At 36.5% G+C, this 25,086-nt stretch overlaps 1 protein-coding gene across 1 annotated transcript in view; it reads left to right on the top strand.

The window, feature by feature from the left end:
• The first annotated feature begins 10,573 nt into the window (after positions 1 to 10,573).
• The window catches only part of Gabrg1 (gamma-aminobutyric acid type A receptor subunit gamma1), a 68,985-nt gene continuing 54,472 nt past the window's right edge, over positions 10,574 to 25,086 (top strand). The window contains exon 1 of the mRNA XM_040747154.1: positions 10,574 to 10,706. Within this exon, the coding sequence (XP_040603088.1) occupies positions 10,606 to 10,706 (101 nt within the window). The 5' untranslated portion in view covers positions 10,574 to 10,605. The remainder of the gene's footprint in view (positions 10,707 to 25,086) is intronic.

The raw sequence follows: 25,086 nt of genomic DNA, 5'->3' as shown, positions 1-25,086 counted from the left end.
ATACAAAAGTAATACAATATCAAATTCAGATGCTCTCCTCCAGGTATTCACCCCTTAAATACATTTTATGAATCAAGTATTATAATCCTTCCATGTTGGTCAAACACTTTCAGAAGGATAGTCCCAGATTTCTTTGTGAAAAGACGAGCAACTCTTTTGGTGGATATGGCATCTCCCAATGGACTAAAGAGACTTGATAATAGTAAGTATTTTATTGAAGTTTTAATGCAATTTTATGGTTCTTGATTGGCCAATGACAGAACAAATGAGAAGGAAAATATAAAGAAGAGTCTCTCTCTCTCCACTGCTCTGTTTCACTGTCTCTGTTATAATGGTCATGAGAAATTATATTATTCTTCAGCTGCTAGTCAAAGTCACATAGATAGATATATTATGGGCTATAAACTTGATGAGTAGGGAGTTAGGTACTGGATAGGACACATCAGAGGTTCCCTAGGGACTACTATTTCAATGTAGATCTACTAGTAAGACATTTTAAAAATAAAATATATTAGACTATATATGAGGTGAGTTGAATAATTATATAATAAAACTCCATCAAAACCCTGAGGGTTTTCATTAAATATCAGGCTACAATAAATCTTCCAGTCCTGGACCTCTTTCCTGTAAGTGTTCTATGTCTTAAACAGTACTGTACACCTTTGAAAAATAGCTGATTAAAGGTCATTCTTCAAAAACCCTTCCTCACTTTTGACATTTTTATGTTATGACTCTTTAAAATGAAATATGAAGAGTTTTCATGTCAAATATGGACTAAAATGTAGTCACTGAAATAACAGTACTGGTTAACCAGAGGAGAAAACATAGAATTAGAAGAAATATAAGCCATTTAATTAGGGGCATATGCCATAATTCTTTTGTAGAGGATATTACCATGTAGCAATTCCATACATGAAATTAGAAACCTTACTCTCTAGGTTCAAATCCTGCTGCGCCAGTCACTTAAAAGTCAAGGAATATTAATTCTCTGTCCTCAGACATTATTAGAACAATAATGAAATAATAATAATGTATAAAACATAGAAATTTGAAAAGATTTCAATATTCTAAACTACCCACATCAAGTAGAAGAACCAATCCTCGGTGAACTATGGGTATTACCCAGTACTGAGCTCTTGACAGGTTAGATTTCTGAAAAGAAAAAAAATTCAGAATTTGTAATCATCAAACTGTGATAGTCTAGAGAATAGATACAGGTTAAATTAATGATTGGGAGCATATTTTAAGGTAAAAATACTTCATGATTTAAGAAAGACCATAGAATGTATTAGAATGGTTATTTTGTTTTTTGGGGGTTTTTTTGTTATCATTGTCATATTAAACAGTTCTTAAGATTCAGGTGTTCCATGGCCTTCTTGAGTTAATTGAATTAATGAATTATTATAATACAGAATAGTGTCAGGAAGGAAACTTGCTAAGTGCCAGTAGATATTGTAATTAGTAGATTAATTCACATTGAGAAGTCAGAATTTCTCTGAGATGTTCTAAGTATTATGGGAAACGACTGAGTACTTTAAGCAAAATAAAAATTTCAGATTTTTACTTTCAAAATAAATATAATTGCCAATGCATTTTAATAGAGAGACATAACAGGAAATCAACAATGATTGTAAATAACACAGTAGGAGCTGGACCCACTTTGGGTAATTGTCATAAATGTCTAAAGAGTTGGGTGATAATACTCATAATAAATATTAGAATATGCAGATATTGATATGGATGATATTGGAAAATGTAAGTTGTTGTTATAATAAATATCAAGATGAACTGATATTTCATGAACAGAAAAAATATTAAGAAGACAGAAGTGATTTTAATGAAGTTTAAAAACATAGCCAAGCTCATGCAGAGGAGCGAGAACAAGATATTCTGAACATGGGATTTTGAAAATGAAGGGATTGTCAACTGGCTCAAATGCACATGAGAGATCAAATTGTAATATCTGCTGGTTTTACCAGCAGAGCTGCATTAGTGTTAGAGAAACAAAAACCAAAAGGAATTGCTCAGTGAGTGAACATGAGATGAAGTAAGAGAAAATGGTAGCTATGGATAGAGTCAAACTGTGAAGACAGGGGAGCAAAGACTCTTTTTATTTTCAAATTTTGAGATTACAATCTGACTGCATTTCTTTCTCTCTTGTGCTCCCTCCAAACCCTCTTGTTTATCACTCCTTACTCTCCTTCAAATCCACAAAGGCAAAGACTCATCTAAACTATGTATGCAAATGTTAATGGTATACATGAGGACCTATTTGCATGTTAGGGAAAAATTTGGACATAAAATAAAATTTATATTTTAAATATCCCTTGACAATATCTCAGCTAGACATAATGTGCTAGCAAATAAAAACCCATTGCAGGAATGGATTTTCTCTGAATGAGACAATGTTGGCCTGTGGGTTCCAAAGGCTCTCAAAAAATTACAGGCCATTGCAAATGTTCTTACTAACCCTCCAGAAATTGATGGTAACAGCCTCTTGTTGGAGACAACATAATCAAATCAGAAAACATAAAGAAATAAAGTTGGTATTGATGAAGAATTTTTATACCTACAATCTGGAGGTGGTATGGATGTTATTACAGGATAAAAAGAATTATCAATCTTACCCAGCCCTGAACCCTCTGAGCTACTAGAATGACCATCCTGTTATACTAGTGGCTAGAATGCTACAGAAGCAACCATACACTTTTTAAAAGTGGCTTTAAGACATATTCTACAATATAGAACATCAGTTTCATTTTCAACAATCTATGACTAGATAGGTCACAGACCTTAGGGGAAAATCTAGAACTATTATTCTCTTAAATGATATAGTATTAAAATGACCCTAGTTATTAGCATAGACTAGTTCTTCCTTAAGCTTTCATCAGAGAAAGTAGATTAGAATTAGCAAGAGATCCCCAAGTTTTGTGTTATTTGTGTTTCTTTGCTTGACTCCATTTTTGAATTACAATATTCATGAGTTGATCATATTTCTCGGCTATACTAAATAGAATGATATTCTGATCCCCCCTTTTACCAGCTATTTACAGACCACAGTCTCAAAGCTGTGACCCATGAAATCTTCTCTTAGCTGTCATTTATAAACTATTTTTCATAGTGACAAAAAATACTAACAAAAATTAGCATGAGTATCTAGTATTCAAAAATATCGTAGACCTGCCCTATATTGCATAATAGTCTTCATTGAGAAATCAATAACTATTTATCAAAAGGATGGAAATCAAAAAAATTAAGTGTCATGCATACAATGGAGGTATAAGTCCTACAATCTAAAGGGTAACTTTGTGATAGAAGAAAACACTGTGTGATTTATTGTTTGAGTTTAGGATAATGGAGTTTATAATAAAAAACATATCACTAGAGATAAGAATGAAATAAAATAGACCTTTTCTCTGAAGAAGCCAGATATAGGGATAACATTGATGGCATAATGAGATCATTTGCATTCATCTTCTCTAGGACTTCAGCCTATGTGTTTCTAGACAAATATACTTATATTTGAAATATACCATAAATGGTATAACAATAATAACTAGTATTTGGAGTTATTTCTGTTGTCTAGGCAATTAATTATATGTAATACTCAATGTAATCCTGATAAGAACTTGTACACAAGGTAGAATTCATATGCACACACATGTATATACATCAATACATGTATGGATTGATAGATGATAGACTAGGTAGATAAACAGATAGATTATATATGTGTGTATATAGATAGATAGGTAGAAGATAGCTATGAAAGAGAGAGAGAGAGAGAGAGAGAGAGAGAGAGAGACTGCAAATTAATGGCTGCATTGTTCGCTCAGTGGATAGAGTGCTTCCTATCCAACCTATACAAGTATGAGGTCTAGAATTTGGATCCCTGACATTATCATTAAATGGTAACATTGCAGGGTACCATGCCTTTGTACCTCCTTCTGGGAATCAGAGACTGGAGAATCCCAGGGTCTCACTGGTCAATGAGGCTATCTTATCAATGATCTCTCTGTTTAGTAAGGAACCTTGCCTAAAAAATAATAACGTGGAATATGACAGAAGTAATTATCTGATGTTGACCTCTAGCTTCAACATATGCATATATACATACCTTCAAACACATCCTGTGGAAACAGCATTCCTCTACAGAAAAACTAGAACAATAAAAGAAAGAAACTAAGGCACAAAGCTGTACCTTTCTCACCACTGTATTTTAATATTAACATTTGTACCTAGATCGTAGTTTGTCAATGACAGGTTGTATCATTTGTAGTTCATGTCTGCTAACGTCAGGGCTGCACATGGTACAATCAAGCCACTGTATCACTAGTCATTTTACTAGATGACAGAATGGCAATAGCTCTAAATTCTGGTGTTTAAAAACATTAAATGTTTTTTATTTTTATTTTAATTTTTAATAGCTTGTTTTACATGTCAATCCCAGTTCCCTCTCCCTCCCCTCCTCATGCACCCTTCATTCCCCCCCTCCCCAGCCTCCCACCCTATTGCCAATTCCTTCCACAAAGGGGATATCTAGAGTCTGTCATTTCACTCAGGGTAGGGTCCAGCCACTCCCCTAAGAGTCCAGACTGAGAGAGCATCCCTCTTTGTGCTATGGGCACACGATGTCCATGTTTGTTTGTATTCCAGGGAAAAACACTGATCCACTGCTCAGGGCCCCATAGGTTGTCCAGGCCTTCTCACTGACACTCACACTCAGGGGGTCTGGACCAGTCCCATGCTGGACTCGCAGCTGTCGGTCTGGGGTCCAAGAGCTCTCCCCTGTTTGGATCAGCTGTCTCTGCTGGTTTTGCCAGCCCATTCTTTGCCAATTTGCTCATCGCTCCTCTCTCTATCACTGGGTTCCTTGGGTTCAGTTCAGTGTTTAACTGTGGGTGTTTGCCTCTGCTTCCATCAGTCACTGGATGAAAGCTCCCGGATGGTTATAGACATCAAGTTCATTATCAGGAATGGGCATTCGAGGTGGTCTCTGCACTATTGCTGAGCTTGCCGATTGGTGTCATCCCTTTAGATCACTAGAGGTCACACTGAAGCCTGATCTGTCTTCTATCCTATGATTCCCTCTTTCCCCTATTCTATCCCCCCCTCAACCTTCCTGTTCCCCCATGACCTACTCTCTCTTCCTCTTCTCCCCCTCTCTTCTTCCCAGCTCCCACTCTCCCCCACCCCTCGCTGTGTTCCCTATCTGTTCAGAGGATCTTGCCTCATTCCTCTTCTCTTGGGAACTATGTATATCTTTTATGTTCTGTCCTGTTTTCCAGACTCTCTATCAGTGGAAGTGCAGACTGGCACTATCCTGATCCATGTCTAAAATCCATATATGAGTGAGTACATACCATGTTTGTCTTTTTGTGACCGGGTTACCTCACTCAGGATGGTTTCTTCCAGTGCTATCCATTTACCTGCGAATTTCAAGATTCCATTGTTTTTTTCTGCTGAGTAATACTCCATTGTGTAAATGTACCACATTTTCTCTATCCATTCTTCAGTTGAGGGGCATCTAGGTTTCTTCCGGGTTCTGGCTACTACAAATAATGCTGCTACGAACATAGTGGAGCAGATGCCCTTGTTGTATGAATTTGCCTCATTTGGATATATGCCTAAGAGTGGAATTGCTGGGTCTTGTGGTAGATTGATTCCCATTTTCCTGAGGAACCTCCATACTGCTTTCCAAAGCGGCTGTACGAGTTGGCACTCCCACCAGCAGTGGAGGAGTGTTCCCCTCTCTCCATATCCTCTCCAGCATAAATTGTCTTCGGTGTTTTTGATTTTAGCCATTTTGACTGGAGTTAAGATGGTATCTCAGAGTTGTTTTGATTTGCATTTCCCTGATGGCTAAGGATGTTGAGCACTTTCTTAAGTGCCTCTTGGCCATTTTAGCATCCTCTATTGAGAACTCTCTATTTAGTTCTGTACCCCACCTTTTAATTGGATCCTTTGGTGTTTTGGAGACTTGTTTCTTGAGTTCTTTTTTCAATTTTGGAGATTAGCCCTCTGTCAGATGTGGGATTAGTGAATATCTTTTCCCATTCAGTGGACTGCCTTTTTGTCTTGTTGACTGTGTCCTTTGCCTTACAGAAGCTTTTTAGTTTCAGGAGGTCCCATTTGTTAATTGTCGATCTCAGTGTTTGTGCCACTGGTGTTATGTTCACGAAGTGGTTTCCTGTATCAACTCATTGAAGGGTATCTCCCACTTTCTCTTCTAAAAGTTTCAGTGTGGCTGGATTTATGTTGAGATCTTTGATCCATTTGGACTTAAGTTTTGTACAAGGTGATGAACATGGATCTATCTGCAGTTGTCTGCATACCAGCACCCAGTTATGCCAGCACCATTTGCTGAAGATGCTTTCTTTTTTCCATGGTATAGTTTTAGCTTCTTTGTCAAAAATTAAGTGTTCATAGGTGTGTGGGTTAAAATCAGGGTTTTCAATTCGGTTCAATTGGTCTACCTGCCTATTTTTGTGCCAATACCAAGCTGTTTTCAGGACTATAGCTCTATAATAGAGCTTGAAGTCAAGTATGGTGATGCCTCCTGAAGTTCCTTTATTGTATAGGGTTGTTTGGCTATCCTGGGCCTTTTGTTTTTCCATATAAAGTTGATTAGTGTTCTTTCCAAGTCCTTGAAGAATTGTGATGGAATTTTGATAGGGATTGCATTGAATCTGTAGACTGCTTTTGGCAAGATTGCCATTTTTATTATGTTGATCCTACCAATCCAAGAGCACGGGAGATCTTTCTGTTTGTGTAGTAAAACATTAAATGGTTTTTACTACAATATTAAATCCATTAGGCCCAAACTGAAGCCTGTTTTGTTCCACCAGCAGGTATAACAACTATTTTATTCTAAAGTGATTACAAAACAACCCACAAACCTTTCTAAAATGAAAAGTAGTATAAGTTGGTAGTGATTACAACTATCTATAAAACGAATGGATATGTAATAGGTGTGAGTAAATTTGGTTACTTTATGGCTATGTTCCTTTAGAAAAATAAGATCAGATAGTTATTCAGCCTCTACTATGGTGAAAGTTTCTTTTGCCAATGATGGCAGTTAACACCAAGGTCACTTATTTGACAATGTGCAGAGACTAAGAGTCTCTGGAGCACTCAGCCTGCAATGGAATGTCTTTATCAAACCCTTTCCCTCCAAGCTCAGAGATCTACAAAGGAGACAGAAAGTGTATATGAGTCAGCATTGGTGTACGACTCGATGGGAACTCTAGAAACATAAAAGCTGATGAGCATAAGGTTTCAGAGAATCTGTGAAGGTACACACAAAACCTGCACAGGCTCAAAGCAGACAGATTTCCAGGGTGGACAAGTGGAAGTAGACACAAAGTCTTCTACCCAAGAAACTGTTTTCAGTTGATAGCTGCTGGAAGAGAAAAAAATCAATATTGTCTAATGGAGTGTTACTGGCTACATGAGCCATACTCCAGGTCAGGCCCCATGCCAAGTAGCAGTTGGTCAATAGAAAACTGACTTCACATTTCTTTTTTTAAATTAAAAAATAACTTAGTGTGTGTAACTTATTTGACTTAATTTTGTCTAGTTTGCTGAATCTTTTGTCTTATTTTTGAGAAAAAATAACGTGAAGCTAGATGGATAAGGAAATGGGGATGATCTTCAAGTGGAAATACACTCAAAATATATTATATGAAAATTGATTTAATAAAATTTGCATTATGTAATTTGTTTAAATAAAAAATTAACAGGTAATGTTTGTGTCCCATTCATTCAAATGAATGAGAAAGGGAAGAGTGACTTTAATGGAAATCAGTGAAAAAATAATCTGGTACAGTGTACTTACCCAAACCTTTTCATGCATCACAAAGGTATTCTTTTCCTTGGCACCACTGAGAGTTTACATTTGAATTCTTCATCATTGGAGGAGGTTTTCATATTTCAGACTATAGACAAAATATTAGCTTCTATTTACTAACATTCAATAGTCCAATAAAACCCTTCCTTACTTTAAAATGGAAACAACGAAAAATGTCTCCCGATGTTACCAAATCCCAGATAGGCAAAATTGCCCTCAAATGAAAATAACCATTACAATGAGTTCTCTGCAGTTCCTCACCTATATCTACTTCTGGCCTCCTAACCTTAGTCCACTAAATCGCCTGGCCTGTTCTTCCAAAGTGTGTGCTCATGAGAAAAGGTAATTCATCCAATGAATAGAGTGGAGCTTACTATATTTCCAACCTTGGCTCCCTAGTCACTAGCCACCATATGCATATGGCTATTTTATCTTGTACAAAAGGAAAAACTGTCAGGGTCAAGTCATCAAACCTATCATATCTTTTTCTTTTGGATTGCAAAGGGCTTACATCATTTAAAATAATTTACAGTGAACTGTAATTGACTGTTCTAGCTACAGAAAGTGGGGTTTTTTTAGAAGAATACCTCAGCACATATTGGGAAAATTATATTTTGGAAAATACTGAAAGCTCTCGTTATTATAACCTTTTTCATTTTATGAGTATAAGTAGGCACCTTCTGACTACCCAAAGAAGCATGCTTCACCTTTCCCTGCCATTAATTTCTTGCAACTGCTGTCAGCACTTTACAGTAACATACAAAAAGAATGAGAGCAAAACCTTTTTGAAAATTATTGATAGGGTGGGTTAAGATTACTGTTACAGAAAGCCAAACTATCATTTTTCCATAAAAATGTGGAACCCCCCCATTTAATATTAGGAAATTCAAGGGGCAACCAGAAGGTACTTGCTATTATCCAGTGAACTAATTCTTGCCTCACTGGTTAATCATATCCTTGAATTAGTGTGTGCACCCCGTGAAACATTTAAGTAACATGCACAACACATTGTTAATTGACATAGAAAAATACAATAAAAAAGCTTAGATGTATACCAACGTCATGGCTGCCTAAATGCACTAATTTCATAATCTATTATAATGTGCTTTAATTGCTATTTGAATTATTAGATATGAGCTGCTTTAACTAACATACTTTATGGAAGAGAAAAATGCTAAATAGTGTGGAGTAAGAGAATAGGATCAAGGAAGGTCAATACTTATTTCAGATGATGGGGATTCAAAGAGAAGAAAATACTGCAGTATCTGCTATACTGAGCAACAAGAAAGAAAAGAAAGAAGAAAGGAAGGGAGAGAGACAAAGTGAGAAAGTCTGTCAGTCTGTAACCCTGTTATGCTCATCTGCTTCCTTTAATGGATTTCAGGGGTTATTGTAGCAACAGTTCCCTTGCCTCCGTGCATGCACAAGCAGTTACTTCTGCTTTGAACTATTTGCTTCTCAAGTAACTACATGGTACATTTCACTTCATCTCTGAATTTGGGCAATTGCAGGTGGTGTGGAGTGATTAATGATGCAGCCTAGGACCCCATCCTTGGGCGACATCCTTGGGAAGCAGGGATTTAGCAAGGCGTAAAGGAAGAAGATGGCTGGGCACTGAGCCTGTTTCTCCATAGCCACGGTCTTTGCAGTACAGTTGTTCCAGCTGCCAGAGGCTTTCTGGTTGCCATGGTAACCCTCAGGCTCTGTTGAGAACTCAAAGCAGAGCCTCTGAAGTTAGGAACCAAACACAGGAGCCCCACAAATGCAAATGAAATACACTTGAGCAGGGGAATCTCAAGATAACCCGTGTCATATGCTACAACGCCTTTGACTAGAGAAGCTAGTAAAATCAGTGTTTGTGGGTTTTGCATTTGTAAAATGAGAGAGTTCTTGTCTGATATTCTTCATTGCTGTTATCTTCCAGGGGTGGGAGATAGACATTGCAAATCTGCACACTAGAGCGCAGGCAGTGGGAGGGGGTGGGGCCTGAAATGTGTTTAAAGGGAATGCACCCAGGCTGCTCATTCACTCGCTCGAGTTTTACATTCTCCGTCTCTAGAGAGCTCATTTGTGCAGGGCATTGTGTCAAGTCATGCGTCTGCGAAGAGAGACAAGACACTGTCCCAGAATCAAAATTAAGTAACTATAATTAATTAAAAATAACAGGATTCTCCCGGGTCCGAAGAAAGTCTATGAGGCTCTGTCCACAGAGACAGCTCCCTGGGCTCTCTCTTGAAGACAAATAAAAAAATAAAAATAAGAAATAAAAATTACTATCTCGGGAGGGGGCAGAGGTAGTGACCCGATACACCCCGATATATGGAGTGGCAGCGGAGAAGCAGCGTTTCCCTTGGAAGCTCGACTGTCAAAGCCACACCAATGTTTCTCAAGGGCTGGGAGGGAGAGAAGGCTTGTTTTTCTTTTATTAAAAAAGGAAGAAGAAAGCAAAACAAGCAAAACAAAAAACAAAAAGAAAACGGAGCCCTTTCCCCCACTGGGCTTGATTTCTAGTATGGGAAACCCCGCCTTTCTGGAGCACGGATTGGTCCAACTCCTTTTGACATAATTTATGCTTGTGTCCTCCCTGTCTGATTGGCTCCCCAGCTCAGTTCTGCTGGGAGTTGCATCCTACCTGGTTCGGAGGTGTACTGTCTTTCCACACTCGGGCTTGTATTCACCCGGCCGCTGCTGAGGTGTGAGGCAAACTCTGTGCTTGAGCACTGAGCTTGTGGAGGAGGGACTATCAAAGCGACCCGATGGGTTCTAGGAAAGCTTTTCTCTTCTCTCCTCTTCTGTGGAGTCAAACTAGAGGAGTAAGGTTGATGTTCCTGTTACTGACCCTGCATATGGGAAACTGGTGAGTAATTCAAGGACTTAAAACTGTATCCTTCGTTTTTAAGTTCTTTTTCAAAAATTATTCTAAGTAATTTGCATTTTTCCCGGGAATATGTGCAATGTTTGCAATCATTGTGTTTTCTGATTCTGTTTACTTGGATACAATATGAAATTAGCCTTTTTCTGAAGCATGGATGTTAGTTCACTTGTTATTGAGTTCTACAGAAGAACAAACTAATAGAGGTTCCATTTCCCCAAAGGGAACTAGGAGTAGAAATTACTGTCCCACTATAATCACAATTGAATGCTGCTGCTGAACTTTCTAAGTGACTCTGCATTTTAAGGACAAAGTTACTTCAGAAACTTAGTGTTACATAGTATGATGAATAGGTTATTTGTCTATAAGTCAATATTGTTGGGTTTTTTTCCTCATTCATTTTGGAATAACTTTCTTGATTAAGCCAACCTTTTATAAGCTATATTTGACCATATATAATTGACAACACTGTATGTTTTATTAGAATCAACTTTGAAAGTCTTCATTGTAATTGGTTGCCAAATAAATTAAAGTTCATAGTACTTTGAATGGCTTAGCTGCATTTTTGTGTGATACTACCATGCTCAAATCTCCAGTCTGACAGGAACAGACTGTAAAACATTTCAAAAACTTTGAGGTCATGCAGATAGTGCAAGAAAATGCTTACACTTGGACTGTGGAGGAGACAGAGAGTGGAAGATATTGTAATGTTTGTCTAAGACACAGATACTTTGAAAGTTTTTCTATACACTATCCATGCATTTCATCACTTGTTTTATATACATATGCATTCAAAGTTATGGTGTTTTATGCTTTAGTGCTGTTTAGTACTCCAGTAAAGTGAAATTATTATGAAGATAATTTTTGTATACAGATTTTTCATTCCATTATCCATAGATAGAACATGTGAAAATCCCCAGAATGTAGATACTGAATAAGAACATAACTAATATTGGCCTGTCTTGATTCAAAATTTAATAATTGGTATGTTTATGTTTCATTTGGGTATTACAGTTTTATTTATCTTTTGCCTTCGAATTTTAAGTGTTCTCTATGCACAGACAATGTAATGAATGATTCACTCTATATAACACTCTGTACTGGCTTATGTCCTTGAATATATCAAATTTCATAGAAGATAATTAAGTAGAATAGGTACTTTTATACCACTGCAAAAGTAAAAATCAGATTGGCCCAATGGTTTTCTGGAGTAACAGCCTGCATGCTCTTTTTGTCTTGATAGCTGCACATTTGTATTTCAATCGTGTAGGGATACCGTCTCACAAAGAGCATATTGTCTATCCAAATAGATGCTTCATTTGGAGTAGATTTACATTACATTCATTTTAGCTGGCTTCTACTATCTCATCAAGCTGGTCAGGGGTGAAGAGTTCTGTGGTGCAGTGGGTAGGGCACTCACTAGATGCATGCGCTTACCTGCCATGGCTCTTTAAACTCACTTGATACAGTAGTTTCAGCTGCAAAACATGTTATAACAGTGGACCATTTCTGAATTCTTCAACTGTCCAACTTCAATACATCTGAGATTTGAAATGAAATATGCAGTGATTTAAGTGTCTCTTCACAGGTGTGAGTAGTAATAAAGAGGAAAATTCTAATGTGACTCCTTTTACTGCATGTATGAGAGAGTGAAAATAAGTTACAAAATTCAAATTTATAAATGATTTATTTTTCTTTATTTTTTGATAAACTGGATTACTCTGTGAGATGAACAAATACATATTGAAACAGATCTAAATATTGATACTATATTGTTGTCTGAGTACTTTGGTTATGAGCTTTTATGACTTCATTTTATAAAGCAGACAGATCCGTGATGAATTTTATATTCTTTTAATACAGACTTGGAGAAAATTAACATCACTACTTATAAACTATGCATGATCATAAATATCACTCCCTTACTCCCTTTTTCTGTGTTCATTTGAGGTTTCTGTTCACAACCAGTCACAGACAGTTCTGTCTGAAGGAATTTCAGTGTCATACTAGTTTCTAAAATACACATTCAATGTTATATATTTGACAATTTCCTAAGTTGGATTCTATTACTTTTTATATCAAATCAATAGGAAGGTCTTGTTTCCTCATTAGTTTCCATAAAGAGCAAAAGGAGACAGTGTATTGACTTTCATCTTGGCTGAATTATGAAAACAGGTCCTCCTGCTGTATCTAAAAGCTCTGCTCATGGGTCCTGGGCCTCCTTCTCCAATCATAAGCTTGATTTCACTTTTTGTTATCTTAAAATAAATGTAAGTATAATCAAGTTTTAAAAGAGTTGGAAAAATGTCATAAGATTTTAGCTGTTCCAAAAGTAACCCATAGTAACCTTTCTCTGAGGAATTACATGATTGGAAGGCCAAAGAACTATATAATATTTTAAAACTTTCCATGGATTAAAATACCATTCAGTTTTCTACATTACATTATTCAAATTCACTTACTTTTAAAATGTATTATTTTAGGTCATTTCAAGAGTAAGTTCGTGGGTTTGGTAGTTAGTAAATGATTTTTCCTTATGTTTCCAGCTTTTAAGCTTACTTTTCTAGTGCAATGTGAATGATAACCATGTAACTGTTACAGGATTACATGTTCAAAGGACTCAGAGATATACTGATTTTGAAATGAAAGGTTATAATTTATGAAAGTCTTTTAGATAATGCCATCACAAAATTCCAGTCTCGTTGCTTTCCCCATTCTATAGGTTGAAACAGTTGTTGGCTAAGCAATGAAGAAAACGATTCATATTGCTTTCAAAGTTCATAGATATTTTGTATCTTATACATGTGATTAAATTTGCTTAGGAATGTAAGAATGGAGGTAGAGTCCCAGGGAGATGGAGGTGAAGTAGGACAGAAAACTGAATAATGACTGTTAAGGTGTTGGGGATAGTGAAGGTCACATGCAGAAGTGACTTCTCACATGAAAGGGAATGAGTTAGAACAAGTTAAATACAATGTTTCAGGTGAATAATTTTACAAGGGAGGTATCAAGTGAGAATTCTCATTTTCATCATCAAATTTCAATTTCACTTTCAATTGTCATACTTCCTGAGTGATTTCAGGCAAGCTTTGGAGCCACGCAGGACTCCTTTTCCAATATTATTTTAAGAACATTAACTATATTTGGAAAGAAGACCTGCCACATAGTAATTTGAGAAAAAGGATACAGTAAGAAATAGTCTGATGCCATTTATATTTTTCAAAGTGGTTTGAAATACAATAGACTTAATATTGCTTCGTCAGATATTAAATATCAATTAAGTTTTGATGAGATCATCGATCAGTTATTCAAACATAATTATTGAGTACCAATTGGGTGTAAACACAGTGAAATATGGCAGGTTGACTCTAGCAAATAAATAAACTTTACCCAAATGGACCAAGTTTTTCAGCTTCATTCTATATGTGGTGTTTTAAAGAAAAAATATCTTTCTTATAGTTCTTCACCTAAGGATGAGACCTTGTAAAATTTCTCCCACCTATGTTGGGATATCAAATGGCATTTCAGTTTTGTTTAGGTAAATACATTGTTGTTGTTTCATAGTTGCTGCTTCCCTGTAACGTCTAAAAGTCACTGTCTAGCAGAAGGCGCCATGATCCTTTGGCTCTTACAGTCTTTCCAACTTTGGCAGTTGCAATCTTTCCAGCTCCTCTTCTTCAGGTTTTCCTTCACCTTACGTGTGCAGGTTGCATTGTACACGTGACAACTGAGGATGGTTACTCCATGGTCTCTGCATTTTGACCAGTTGTTGATATCGGTAATCAGCTCTATTTGTTGGAGAAAGAAGCTTTTCATGAGATGTTATAGCTACTCTTACCTCTGAATATAAGAACAAGTATTGAGAATACAGTTAGCAATTATATTGCTTTAGCGAAAAGGTAGTAGGAGGGTCTCCTCTAGGGTGTATGATGTCTTTAGTCAAGGGTAGTTGGCTAGGCTGCCGAATCAGTTCTTAATTTTCTCCAATGAAATACCTCTTAAATATGATTAGACATTTGTTGGTTACCCTCCAATTAAATATTTCATTATTACACAAGTGGTGGTTTCTCATCTGTTAGTGATAGCTGTGGTTAACTGGCTCCATGATTAGTAGATTACACGTATAATATGGGAGCTAACACTAAAAGAGGAGGCTTTCAGAACACTTCCAGCTTTGTTGCTTCAAGTCCTGTGACTGAACTGTGTGTTGTCTTAAGCAGTACGGTCTTACCTTTGAATTCTGAGAGGCAGCCAAGGGTAATGGTAATAAACAGCCTACATTGTTCTGAGAGTCTGTTTGATCCACCTGGCCAACAACTCAACAGTCAGTACTCATGACTGGTACTGGGGGTTTTGTTAGGTAGTCCTGGCTACTGGGATGAGCATTATAACCACATAATGAGTAGCGTCATAAGTATATAATGCTGTTTTACTGAGTCTGGATTACCTCATTCAGGATGATTTTTCTTGTTCCATCCATATGCTTGCAAATTTCATGAAACTATATTTTTTAACAACTGATTAACATTCCATTGTGTAAATGTACCACATCTTTGTTATCCATTCTTATTCTGAGTTACATCTAGTCTGTTTACAGGTTTTGGTGATTATGAATAAAGATGTTATAAAGATAGTTTAGCAAGTGATTTTTGGTAGCATGAAACATCCTCTGGGTATATGCCCAAGAGTGGTATAGCTGGATATTGAAGTAGATAAGTTCCCAATTTTCAGAGAAAACTGCCATGTTGATTTGCAAAGTAACAGTACAAGTATGCACTCCCACCAACAATGCATAAGTGTTCTCCTTGCTCTACATCCCCACTAACATGGACTATTACTTGTGCTTTTGATCTTAGCCATCTGACAGGTGTAAGATATAACTGTTTTGATTTGCATTCCCCTGATGGCTAAGGGTGTTGGAACATTTTTTAACAGTTTCTCTGTAACTTAGGATTCCTCTGCTGAGAATTCTATGTTTAGATATATACTCCATTTTTAATTAGACTATTTGGCTTGTGGTTGTCTAGTTTCTTAAGTTCTTTATATGGTTTAGATGTTAGTCCATTTGTCAGATATGGAATTGTGAAATATTTTTTCCATTCTGTAGACTGTCAATTTTTCCCATTGATGGTGTCCTTTGCCTTACAGAAGCTTTTCAGTTTCAAGAGGGTTCGCTTATTAATTGTTAATCTTAGTGCCATGTTATTGTTTTTCTATTCAGGAAGTCAGGTCAGAGAAAGCAAAAGTTGGAATGAGCTCCCTGTTAGCTTATCTAAACTGAATGCTCAGTCACTCCACTATACATAAGAACAATACCAAATGGGTTCAATAGGACATGAATATATGTAGTATGGTTTATGAACTCTCTAATTATGAAGGGCCTAGCCATTACGTATGATAAAATATCAGACATGAAAGGAGACAAAACTCTGGGTGCTGCTATTTGCCTTATTGTACAAAAGAAAATAGAAAGGCACAGATATTTTTAGAATATATTAAAGGTTTCTTACACTTAAGTAATGAATTCAAGATAGAAATTCACAAGTTCTCTGACCAGAACACATATTTGTAATACCAAATGTTTCATATCGCAAATGCATTGTAAGTCAAACCAATGGGTATGGTTCTGGATGGCGGGGACCTGGGGAAGGAAGAAAGAAGGGGAATACTAAGTGGTGGGGAAGAGGAGAGAAATGGGGAGAAGAGGGAAGGAAGAAAAGAAGAAGAAGAAATGGAAACGTATGGCTATCTAATTGTGGGTTCATTGATGCAAGCACAATGAATAAGTCGAAAGTCTGGTATGTATCTGTCACATAGTTCACTGACTCACTTATGCAGTACTAGATTCATTGTTTAGGGCAAACACTTGGCAACCTGGAGGACTTGATCATTGAAAATTGAACACAGGGTAAAGAATGAAAAGCAGAAACTTACAATTTGTTTTAAGAAATGGCTGCTTATTTTTCAGGGTTCTATAGAAAATTGTTGTGGAATTTCATATGTATGAGTAGGTCACACACTACAATAATGAAAGTCACAGGAAGCCAGTTTCTCTACAAAGAGATACAGGATGTCTCATCACCAGTTCTATTCAAGCAGACGCTTGTTAGAGTGTTCTTGCACTCAGTGGGAGGCTGATGAGATTTATGGGTTTTATCTATTTTTAAGCAGTATCTAATTTTCTCAGTACTAAAATAGTTTGGCCAATTGAATTCTAATGCTTTAACAAATAGCTTTAGCTACTAATCCATTCAATGAATACTTCTTGCCCATTATTCATTCAACAACTATTTACACAATGCTCACCATGGGTCAACCAGCGTTTTGGAACCTGTGGTAAAGTGGTAAGCAAGAAAACCCCGTGACCTCTTGTGTTTGTAAGGCATAAAAAAGGGACATAGATATGACACATATGCTAGTGACACAGGGCAGAGATAGGATGTCTTATTACTATTGAGCCAGAGTTCTGTTGCTCTGTGTATTGGTGTTTGTGAATAGAAGCAAGTAAATTAATAAAATCTGTAAGTTGTGCTCCATGTACTCAGTGAGGTACAGTGCTAATGGTGAATACTTTGCCATCAATGCAAATCCAAGCAAAGACCATATGCTATGATCCATGTTAAATCAGAATTCAGGCCAGAGTATAGAATGAAAGCTTGTGTTGGAGGTGGGGGTTATATTTGATCATTTGGTAGTTTGGGGAAACTTTATTTTGATCATCTCATGTAGCATTAAGTAGGAGAAGAATTTTTGTAATGGTTCCTTAATTTCCTATCACTGTGAAAATCTGAATTACAGGAAGAATTTTCTCCAAGAAACAATATATTACCCAATTTGACATTTCTCTTCATGTTTTAACAGCTGAATAGCAATGTTAAGAGACTGTACCAAGCCACAGAGACATAGAAACACAGTTTATAGACTCTAACTTGCAGCTGCATGGTTATATTAGAAAATCAGTGCTTGCTGGACAGTGGCAGTACAGGCCTTTTATCTCAGCACTGGGGAAACAGAGGCAGGAGGATCTCTGTGAGTTCCAGGCCTGCCTGGTTTACAAAGTGAGTTACAATATAGGATTCAAAGCTACACAGAGAAACCCTGTCTCAAAAGCAGAGAGAAGAGAGAGAGAGAGAGAGAGAGAGAGAGAGAGAGAGAGAGAGAGAGAGAGAGAGAGAGAGAGAGAGAGAGAATCAGAAAATCAATGCTTAAAATAAGATAGGTTAATATTTAAAATTTTCTATTGGTGTGACCATGTTTCTGAAATTGCTTTAGATGTGTTAGAATGAAGGATTTTGGCCACTAGTTCATGATTTCTTTGTTGATCTCTTATGGTTGTTCAATACACTGTTTAAATGCTGGGATGCATCTATTCCTTAGTCATCCTAGATGCACGTATTTATCAGAGCACTCATCTAATATTCGTAATTCAGTATCTTCCACAAGGAGTACATTTTCCATAAATAAGCCGTAGTGACTAGATTGAATCTGATCTCACTGAGACAACTGCAGTCTATAAGGGAGTTTGTTATTTGTGCAAGTGATTTATGAACAAATGCTTATTTCCAGGATTTGCTTAGTAGCAATTCCTTGTTAACAGCCTCAGACTGTCACAATTAGCATAGACTAGAAAGAATGATTGCTTGTTGCTATTACATTCATTTCTATCCCTTGCTTTCTGAAGGGAGTGTTCTAAGAGGATCTTATGCTAATAAGTATTGTACTCTTATTTTTAGATCCCAGGACAAGAAATCTGTGTGGACCTCTTATTTGGATGTACTCATGCTCAATTCTTTCACTTTTAAGATATTTTAAAGTGTTCTATAATGGAATAAGGATCAACATGATGCCTTTACATAATTCTTGCAGACATAAAGCATTTATCTGATGCATAAAGACATAAAAGATTTAGAAAATGTGAATGTCTTGAAGGATTGTGTCACATATAAATCTAATTTATGTCCTGTCAGGCTCTGTGGAAATAATTTGAAATGGCAATTTGGCTGTTCATTTTAGTATTATTTATACACAGTGGCCACTTAATATTAAGCTGGCTTTTTTCCTAAATAATAGTAATAGTAATAATAATAATAATAATAATAATAATACTTACATGAAACTGTTCACAAAAGACATTTATAATCTTTGGGTATTCACCATATCCCTGAAGACTTTTCATAAGACACATAAGTTGCTTGTTTTCTAAAGTCAACATTAGGGGCTCACAAGGTATCACAATATTTAGGTAGGCAGAGAGTTTTCAGAAGACCAAGGTTCAATTTCTAGAATTCACATTTGGTGGCTGGCAATGATAACTCCATCTCCATTCCAGTAAATCCCTTCCCTGTTGTGTCCTCCAGAGGTGCCTGTACTTGTGTGTATATACCACCTCCACATATAGATTGTTAAAAATAATCTCTCATTTAAAGAACATAATTAACTTGGAAAATAAGTATAATGTTGGTTAAGTTACATGTTTTATCAGCAATATTTTTGTTACTGTAGTATGGATCACTAAAGAATAAACAGATTTCAGTTTTAGTATCTAAATTTTAAGAAAACTATTTCTATTATTTTCTCTTTTTAATTTATCCCTAAATATATGCCTCTAGTCATGATTTTTTTAAAAAACTAATTTACTCTGCTATAATCCTTTTTCATTAGTAAAAAAAGTTTTCATTATTATAGTTTTAAAATGATTAAATAAACTATTTTGCAAAAGTTTAGGACTTGTTCAAAATCTTTTTGAAAACGACAATGACTCCTGTGGGAGAAGCTGTGGGCAGCTAAGAGAGGGATACTGACTCTCATTTTGGGGACCCGGCTGCTGACAAGCTGCCCAGTGGACAGACACTTATCCAGGTGTTCAAGAGTAGCAGTAATAGGACTTAACAGGTTATTAAAAATATATACAAAGCATAAAAAGAGGGAATGGAAGTGGGAAGGATATAGGGTGGGCACTATGGGGCATAGGAGTAAGGTAGTATTTATGGTCATGATCAAACTACATTTAAATTTGTGAGATTTTCAATAATAAGAATTATGTAACACCCCAGGTTAAACAACTGCAATTAAACATAGAGGATGAAAAAATGACATATTTATAGATCAGTGTATTTCCTATATCCCTTTTCTTAATGGTTTTGTATTATTATACGCTACAGGTAAACTCTGATTTCTAAAATATTCTTTAAAAGAACTTGAATTTTAACAAGATTTTTGTATATAGATATGCATATATAAATAATGTACATGATGTTATTTCAATAAATTAATCAATATTTTCAAATTACTTCACACAGAATGAATGTCATATTCTATTAATGATTGTAGAGTGCCACTTATCTTTCTTCTAACTAGTAATGGACCATATGATATTTTGCCAGCGTAATCTTTAAAAGTATTGTTGTATTTTAATGTATTATGCATCACTACTAGTGAATGTTAGCATAATTCCATATATTTACTTGCCTTTTACCATCTTTGAATTCTCGTAGGTCTTTATTGTCTCTGGTATTGTTTAAAAGGAGCTTTGCCATGTGTCACTTGTAATTTTTCTCTCACTAGAGTTTAACTCACTTTTGTCTTTTCTGTGCCATCTTTAATAGTTGGCAGTTTACTGCTTTTTGAAATGAACAGTCTCTGTAATTTTATTTTATAAATATGATTTTTATTTACTATAACTGAGTTAATCATAATTTCAATACAATTTGCTAGATATTCATTATTTTATTTATAAATGAACTAGTCTTTTTTCATTCATCAAATGTCTGTATCCTTTGATCTGATTCTGAGGGTTTGATTTGCTCTTATTGACTTACTGTGATTTTGTTGATGTAAGAAGTTTTCAATTACATTTTCAATATTTTTTATTCTTCAAGGATATGGTGGTTTGTATAAGAAATGCTCCAATAGGGGCAAGTATTTGAACACTGTCCCCACCTGGTGGCACTGTTTGGGGGAGGTTTAGGAAGTATGTCTTTGTTACCAGTAGTAAGTCACTGGGGCACACACTGTGATTAAGTCTTGGACTATTTCTAGTTCAGTCTCTCTGCTTCCTGATTGTGGTTAAGGTTTTGAGCTCTCTGCTTCCTTTTCCTGTTTTCATGGCTGACATATCCTGCAATGCTGTTGGCAGTGATAGACTCTCAGCCTGCAGGTACTGTAAGACAAAACAAACTGTTTCACACCATGTCTAGATCATGTTGTTTTATCTCAGTAGCAAAATGTAACTGTGTTTGATAAAGCTCACCCTCCACTTTTGTTCTATAACCTTCCTCACCCTCCACCACTGCTCCCATCCAACCTTGTGTGTTCTGTTTTTCTCTTTTCTCCACCATGTGCACACAGCACTGACAGTAAGTATGCGCACAGCTGTAGGAACATCTACTTGAACATGAGTAATCCTTCTAGGGGATGAATCCTTAAAGAAAATGTACTCTGTCTACTAGCATTCGTTGCAGGCCAAAGGATCCTCAGCTGGGAGTAGAACCTCTTTCTATATTCTTTTTTTTCTTGTTTATATTTAATTTTTTATAATTTTTTATTTAGAAACAATCTATTTTACATATAAACCTCCTTGTTCCCTCTCCCTCCCATTTTCCCATACCCACCATTGCCCCCCCAACTCACATCTTCCCACTCCCCAAGGATAGTGAGGCCTTCTATGGGAGATCATCAAATCTGTCACACCATTTGGGGGAGTGTCTAGGCCCTCTTTCTTGTATCTGGGCTGAAATAGTATCCCTCCATAGGGAATGGGCTCCCAAAGTCCATTTGCGCACTAGATATAAACTCTGGCTTCACTGTTAGAGGTCCCATAGACTTTCCAGACCGGCTCACTGGCACCCACATTTAGAGGGATTGTTTTGGTCCAATAGTGGTTCTCCAGCTTTATGTCTGGAGTCCGTGTGCTCTCACTAGGTCAGGTCAGGTCTTTCTGTAGGTTTCTCCAGCAAGGTCTTGACTGCTTTGCTCATCCCTCCTCCACATTCCTGAAAATGGCTACTTGAACAATCTGCTCACTGGAATATTTCTCATGTTTGTGAATGAAAAAAGGAAGACTAAAACCAATGATATTCTTTAAAAAATCATAAGGGAAGCTACTACTATAGAAGAGTCCTAAAATATATACACTCATATACAAAGAGTATAAATGAGTTATCTTAGGATTGGATGACAACACTCTTACTGTAAGAAGTGGTTAGAAAGCTGTCTAGTGTCAGGAACAGGTTACTATTTTTTGAAGTTATTGGCAAGTGAGGTCCCATAGTCTCCCTTATATTACAGATCAGTGCCAGTGTTCTTGGATATCCTTCAGAAACTTCTGGTAAGACCCTATTCCTGACAATACCATACACTTGATCCAAAGAGAAATCGAACTGAAAGTCACCTGAAACAGTCACGTCTTCTGTCTATCTTTCATAATTCCAGGAAGATCAACACATACTGTCAGAGTATAAAAATCATCATTAATCATACCACTCTACAATATGACTGACATTGTGAGAAATGCTTATTGATACAGTAATGGCATAACTGTCATGGAACCAGACATCCATCACTTCGTAATTAAATTTAAAACTCATTCTGCCAGATGAAAAGCATACCAAACACTGTTGTTGGGTAGACAGATATATGGCTACCCAGGTCATAGGACCTATGGCAGAAAAATCTGTTATTCTGCTATATGTACATGTTATTAAGACAAATATCCGTAGACAAATGAATCTCTCAAATATTCCTGAAGAATATTTTGAGTTAGACAGTAATTAACACAGAGACTCTCAACTTGGCAAAAGGCAAAGAATGGAAGAGTGCTGAATGTGCAGTCATAAATGGGACATCTGTGTCATACTGTTTCCTAAATGTTCAAGAAACAAAGTGGAAGAAGGTACAGAAAGATTATAAATGCTGGAGTGGGTATATGACTCAGATTCAATGGGACATTTGTACATAAGAGCTCTAATTGTGATGACAGCATACATAAGATGATTTTTGACAAAACTCAGGATTGAAAAGTGAGGTGGTTTGAAATCTTGCTCCTAGTTGGCTACTGATAGCTGCTAGAAGAAAGACAGTTTTCTTACAGGGTTTGGACTTGAAGGGGTGGGGGGAAGGACACAAAGTTATGTATGTAGGGAAAGAAGTGAATCTCCATGGAATTGGGAGAAAGAATTGAATATGATCAAGATGCAAAATGTACTCTTCAAAATTCCCAACATCTAATAAAAAATTAAGATTATTTGTCTTTTCTTGATCAGCAGATCACAGGTAGGGTCTGCGGAGGAAATACAAATTAATACAGTTAACAAATTTTGCTCAAATATTTATATGTGATATGTCACCTTAGTCTTATTTTGGAGTTGATATTCTGAAAGGGAAAAAGTAATATACATATTCACAGGATATATATAATATGTATCAACATAGAAATGCATCAAATGTTTTCATTCCCTCAAGGTTTTGTTATAAAGCATTCAATTAATTATGTGTAGATTTTAGAAAGGTAATGAAGCTTTAAAATAAGAAAAATAATATTTCTTGAAAGTCAAGTTGGTATAATCTCAAAAAATAATAGCAATGATCACATAAATTACAAAATGTGATATTTTTAATAAGCAGTAGTAGTAGTAATAATAGTATAGGAATTTTTCTTGTGATGATGTAGTAATCAATTAATTCCAAAGTATTAATGTGTGAGTAGCAGTAGCAAAATATGTATTATATTTATTACCCAGAGAATTTCTGCAATATATACTCGATGCAATAAGCAGTAATGAATCTGTCTTTCCCCAGAAATATATAGGGAATACCTGTATGAAATTTATGACCCTATAGGTGATTGTCACTTGAAATTATAAACTTTTTTTGAACCATGGGAATCAGGCAGATCAATACTCCTCTGAGTTAGAGAAATTCCTTGGGCAATTCATTAGACTGGTCTAGATTGCACTCTGTTTCCTTGTAGATTAATGGGAGAGGTTCTGCTGTGTGTCAGAACCAGAACACACTGCCCTTTTTATGTGAACTATCTATGGAGTTACTCTATAATTCATCATCCAAACTAGGTCATTTTGAAAGTGAAAGGGAGGTTTTTAAAACTGTTCCAGGGAAGCATGTCTACAATAGTCTTGTCCTGAGAAAACTTAAGAATATTCATCTTATATGTAAACATTGGTCTGCTGTGGTTGCTTGATTTGCTTTTAGGCTCATGTATGTTGCCATAATGAGAAACATGACTCCTCTCCTGGCTGTATGGCACAGTCTCACTATTCTTTAAATAAATTATCTCTTAAATATCAGGTAAAAGCACTTGCTATATGAAAAATAAGTAATATAGCCATCAAACTGCTTTGCATCTGCTGTAATGTTGCATCAGAAACTTTACATAGCACATTACAGTAACAGCTTAGGAAGACATGACATAGATGACTCAAAACTTGCTTTAGTAACTAGTTATAAAACCCTGTATAAACAGAAACTTCAGAGTATAAATCAGATGCCAGGATGAGACAAGACATGTTTGAGATATTTGCTAGAAAGTTATGGCAAAAGTTAAAGCAAGGAATGGCAAATAGAAGAGAGGAGCTTTGTGCAAAAACATATGCTTGATACCTGTGAACCTCAAGAGGGAAGGAAAAGTTTAGACTGAATATCTCCAGAGTACATTGCTCTTTTTTTATTAAATTTTTCCTTTACATTACATACCAGACACAGTTGTTCCCTCCTCCTCTCTTGCCATTCGCCCCACCCACCTTGCCTCTACCCTTTCAGAAAGGGGCAGGCCTCCGGTGGGAGTCAACAAAGCATTGCTTATCAAGTTGAGGCAGGTCAAGCTGCTCCCCCTGCATCAAGACTGGGTAAGGCATCCTAGCATGGGGAATAGGTTCGAAAATGTCAGCTCATGCACAAGGAACAGGTCCTGATCCCACCAGTGTCACCCATATTCCAAGAGCTTAGGTTGGGTTTCTCCATCATGATCTTGACACCCCCTCCCTTGTAATTTCCTTTTCCCTTTCTTCAGCTAGACTTCTGGAGTATAGCTCAGTGCTCTGCTGTGGATCTCTGCTTCCATCAGTTACTGGATGAAGGCTCTCTGATGACAATTAAGGTAGTCACCAATCTGATTACCGGAGAAGGCCAGTTCTGGCACCCTTTCCACTATTACTAGGAGACTTATAGCTTGTGAATTCCTGGGAGTTTCTTGGCGTTCTTCTAAGAAAAGCCTAGTCACTAGGATGCCTTAGAGAAGAGAGGCATTAACAGGAGTAGATTCACTACTGCCCCCTCATGTTCAGTTATTACTTGAAAGCAGCTTCTGATAGGCAGGGTCTGTATAGTCTCAGGGCTGCTCTCCTGCCAGCAG

The sequence above is a fragment of the Mesocricetus auratus genome, unplaced genomic scaffold (assembly GCF_017639785.1).
Source record: "Mesocricetus auratus isolate SY011 unplaced genomic scaffold, BCM_Maur_2.0 Super-Scaffold_100006, whole genome shotgun sequence".
Lineage (NCBI taxonomy): Eukaryota > Metazoa > Chordata > Mammalia > Rodentia > Cricetidae > Mesocricetus > Mesocricetus auratus.
This window is presented reverse-complemented; position numbering and strand designations above follow the sequence as displayed.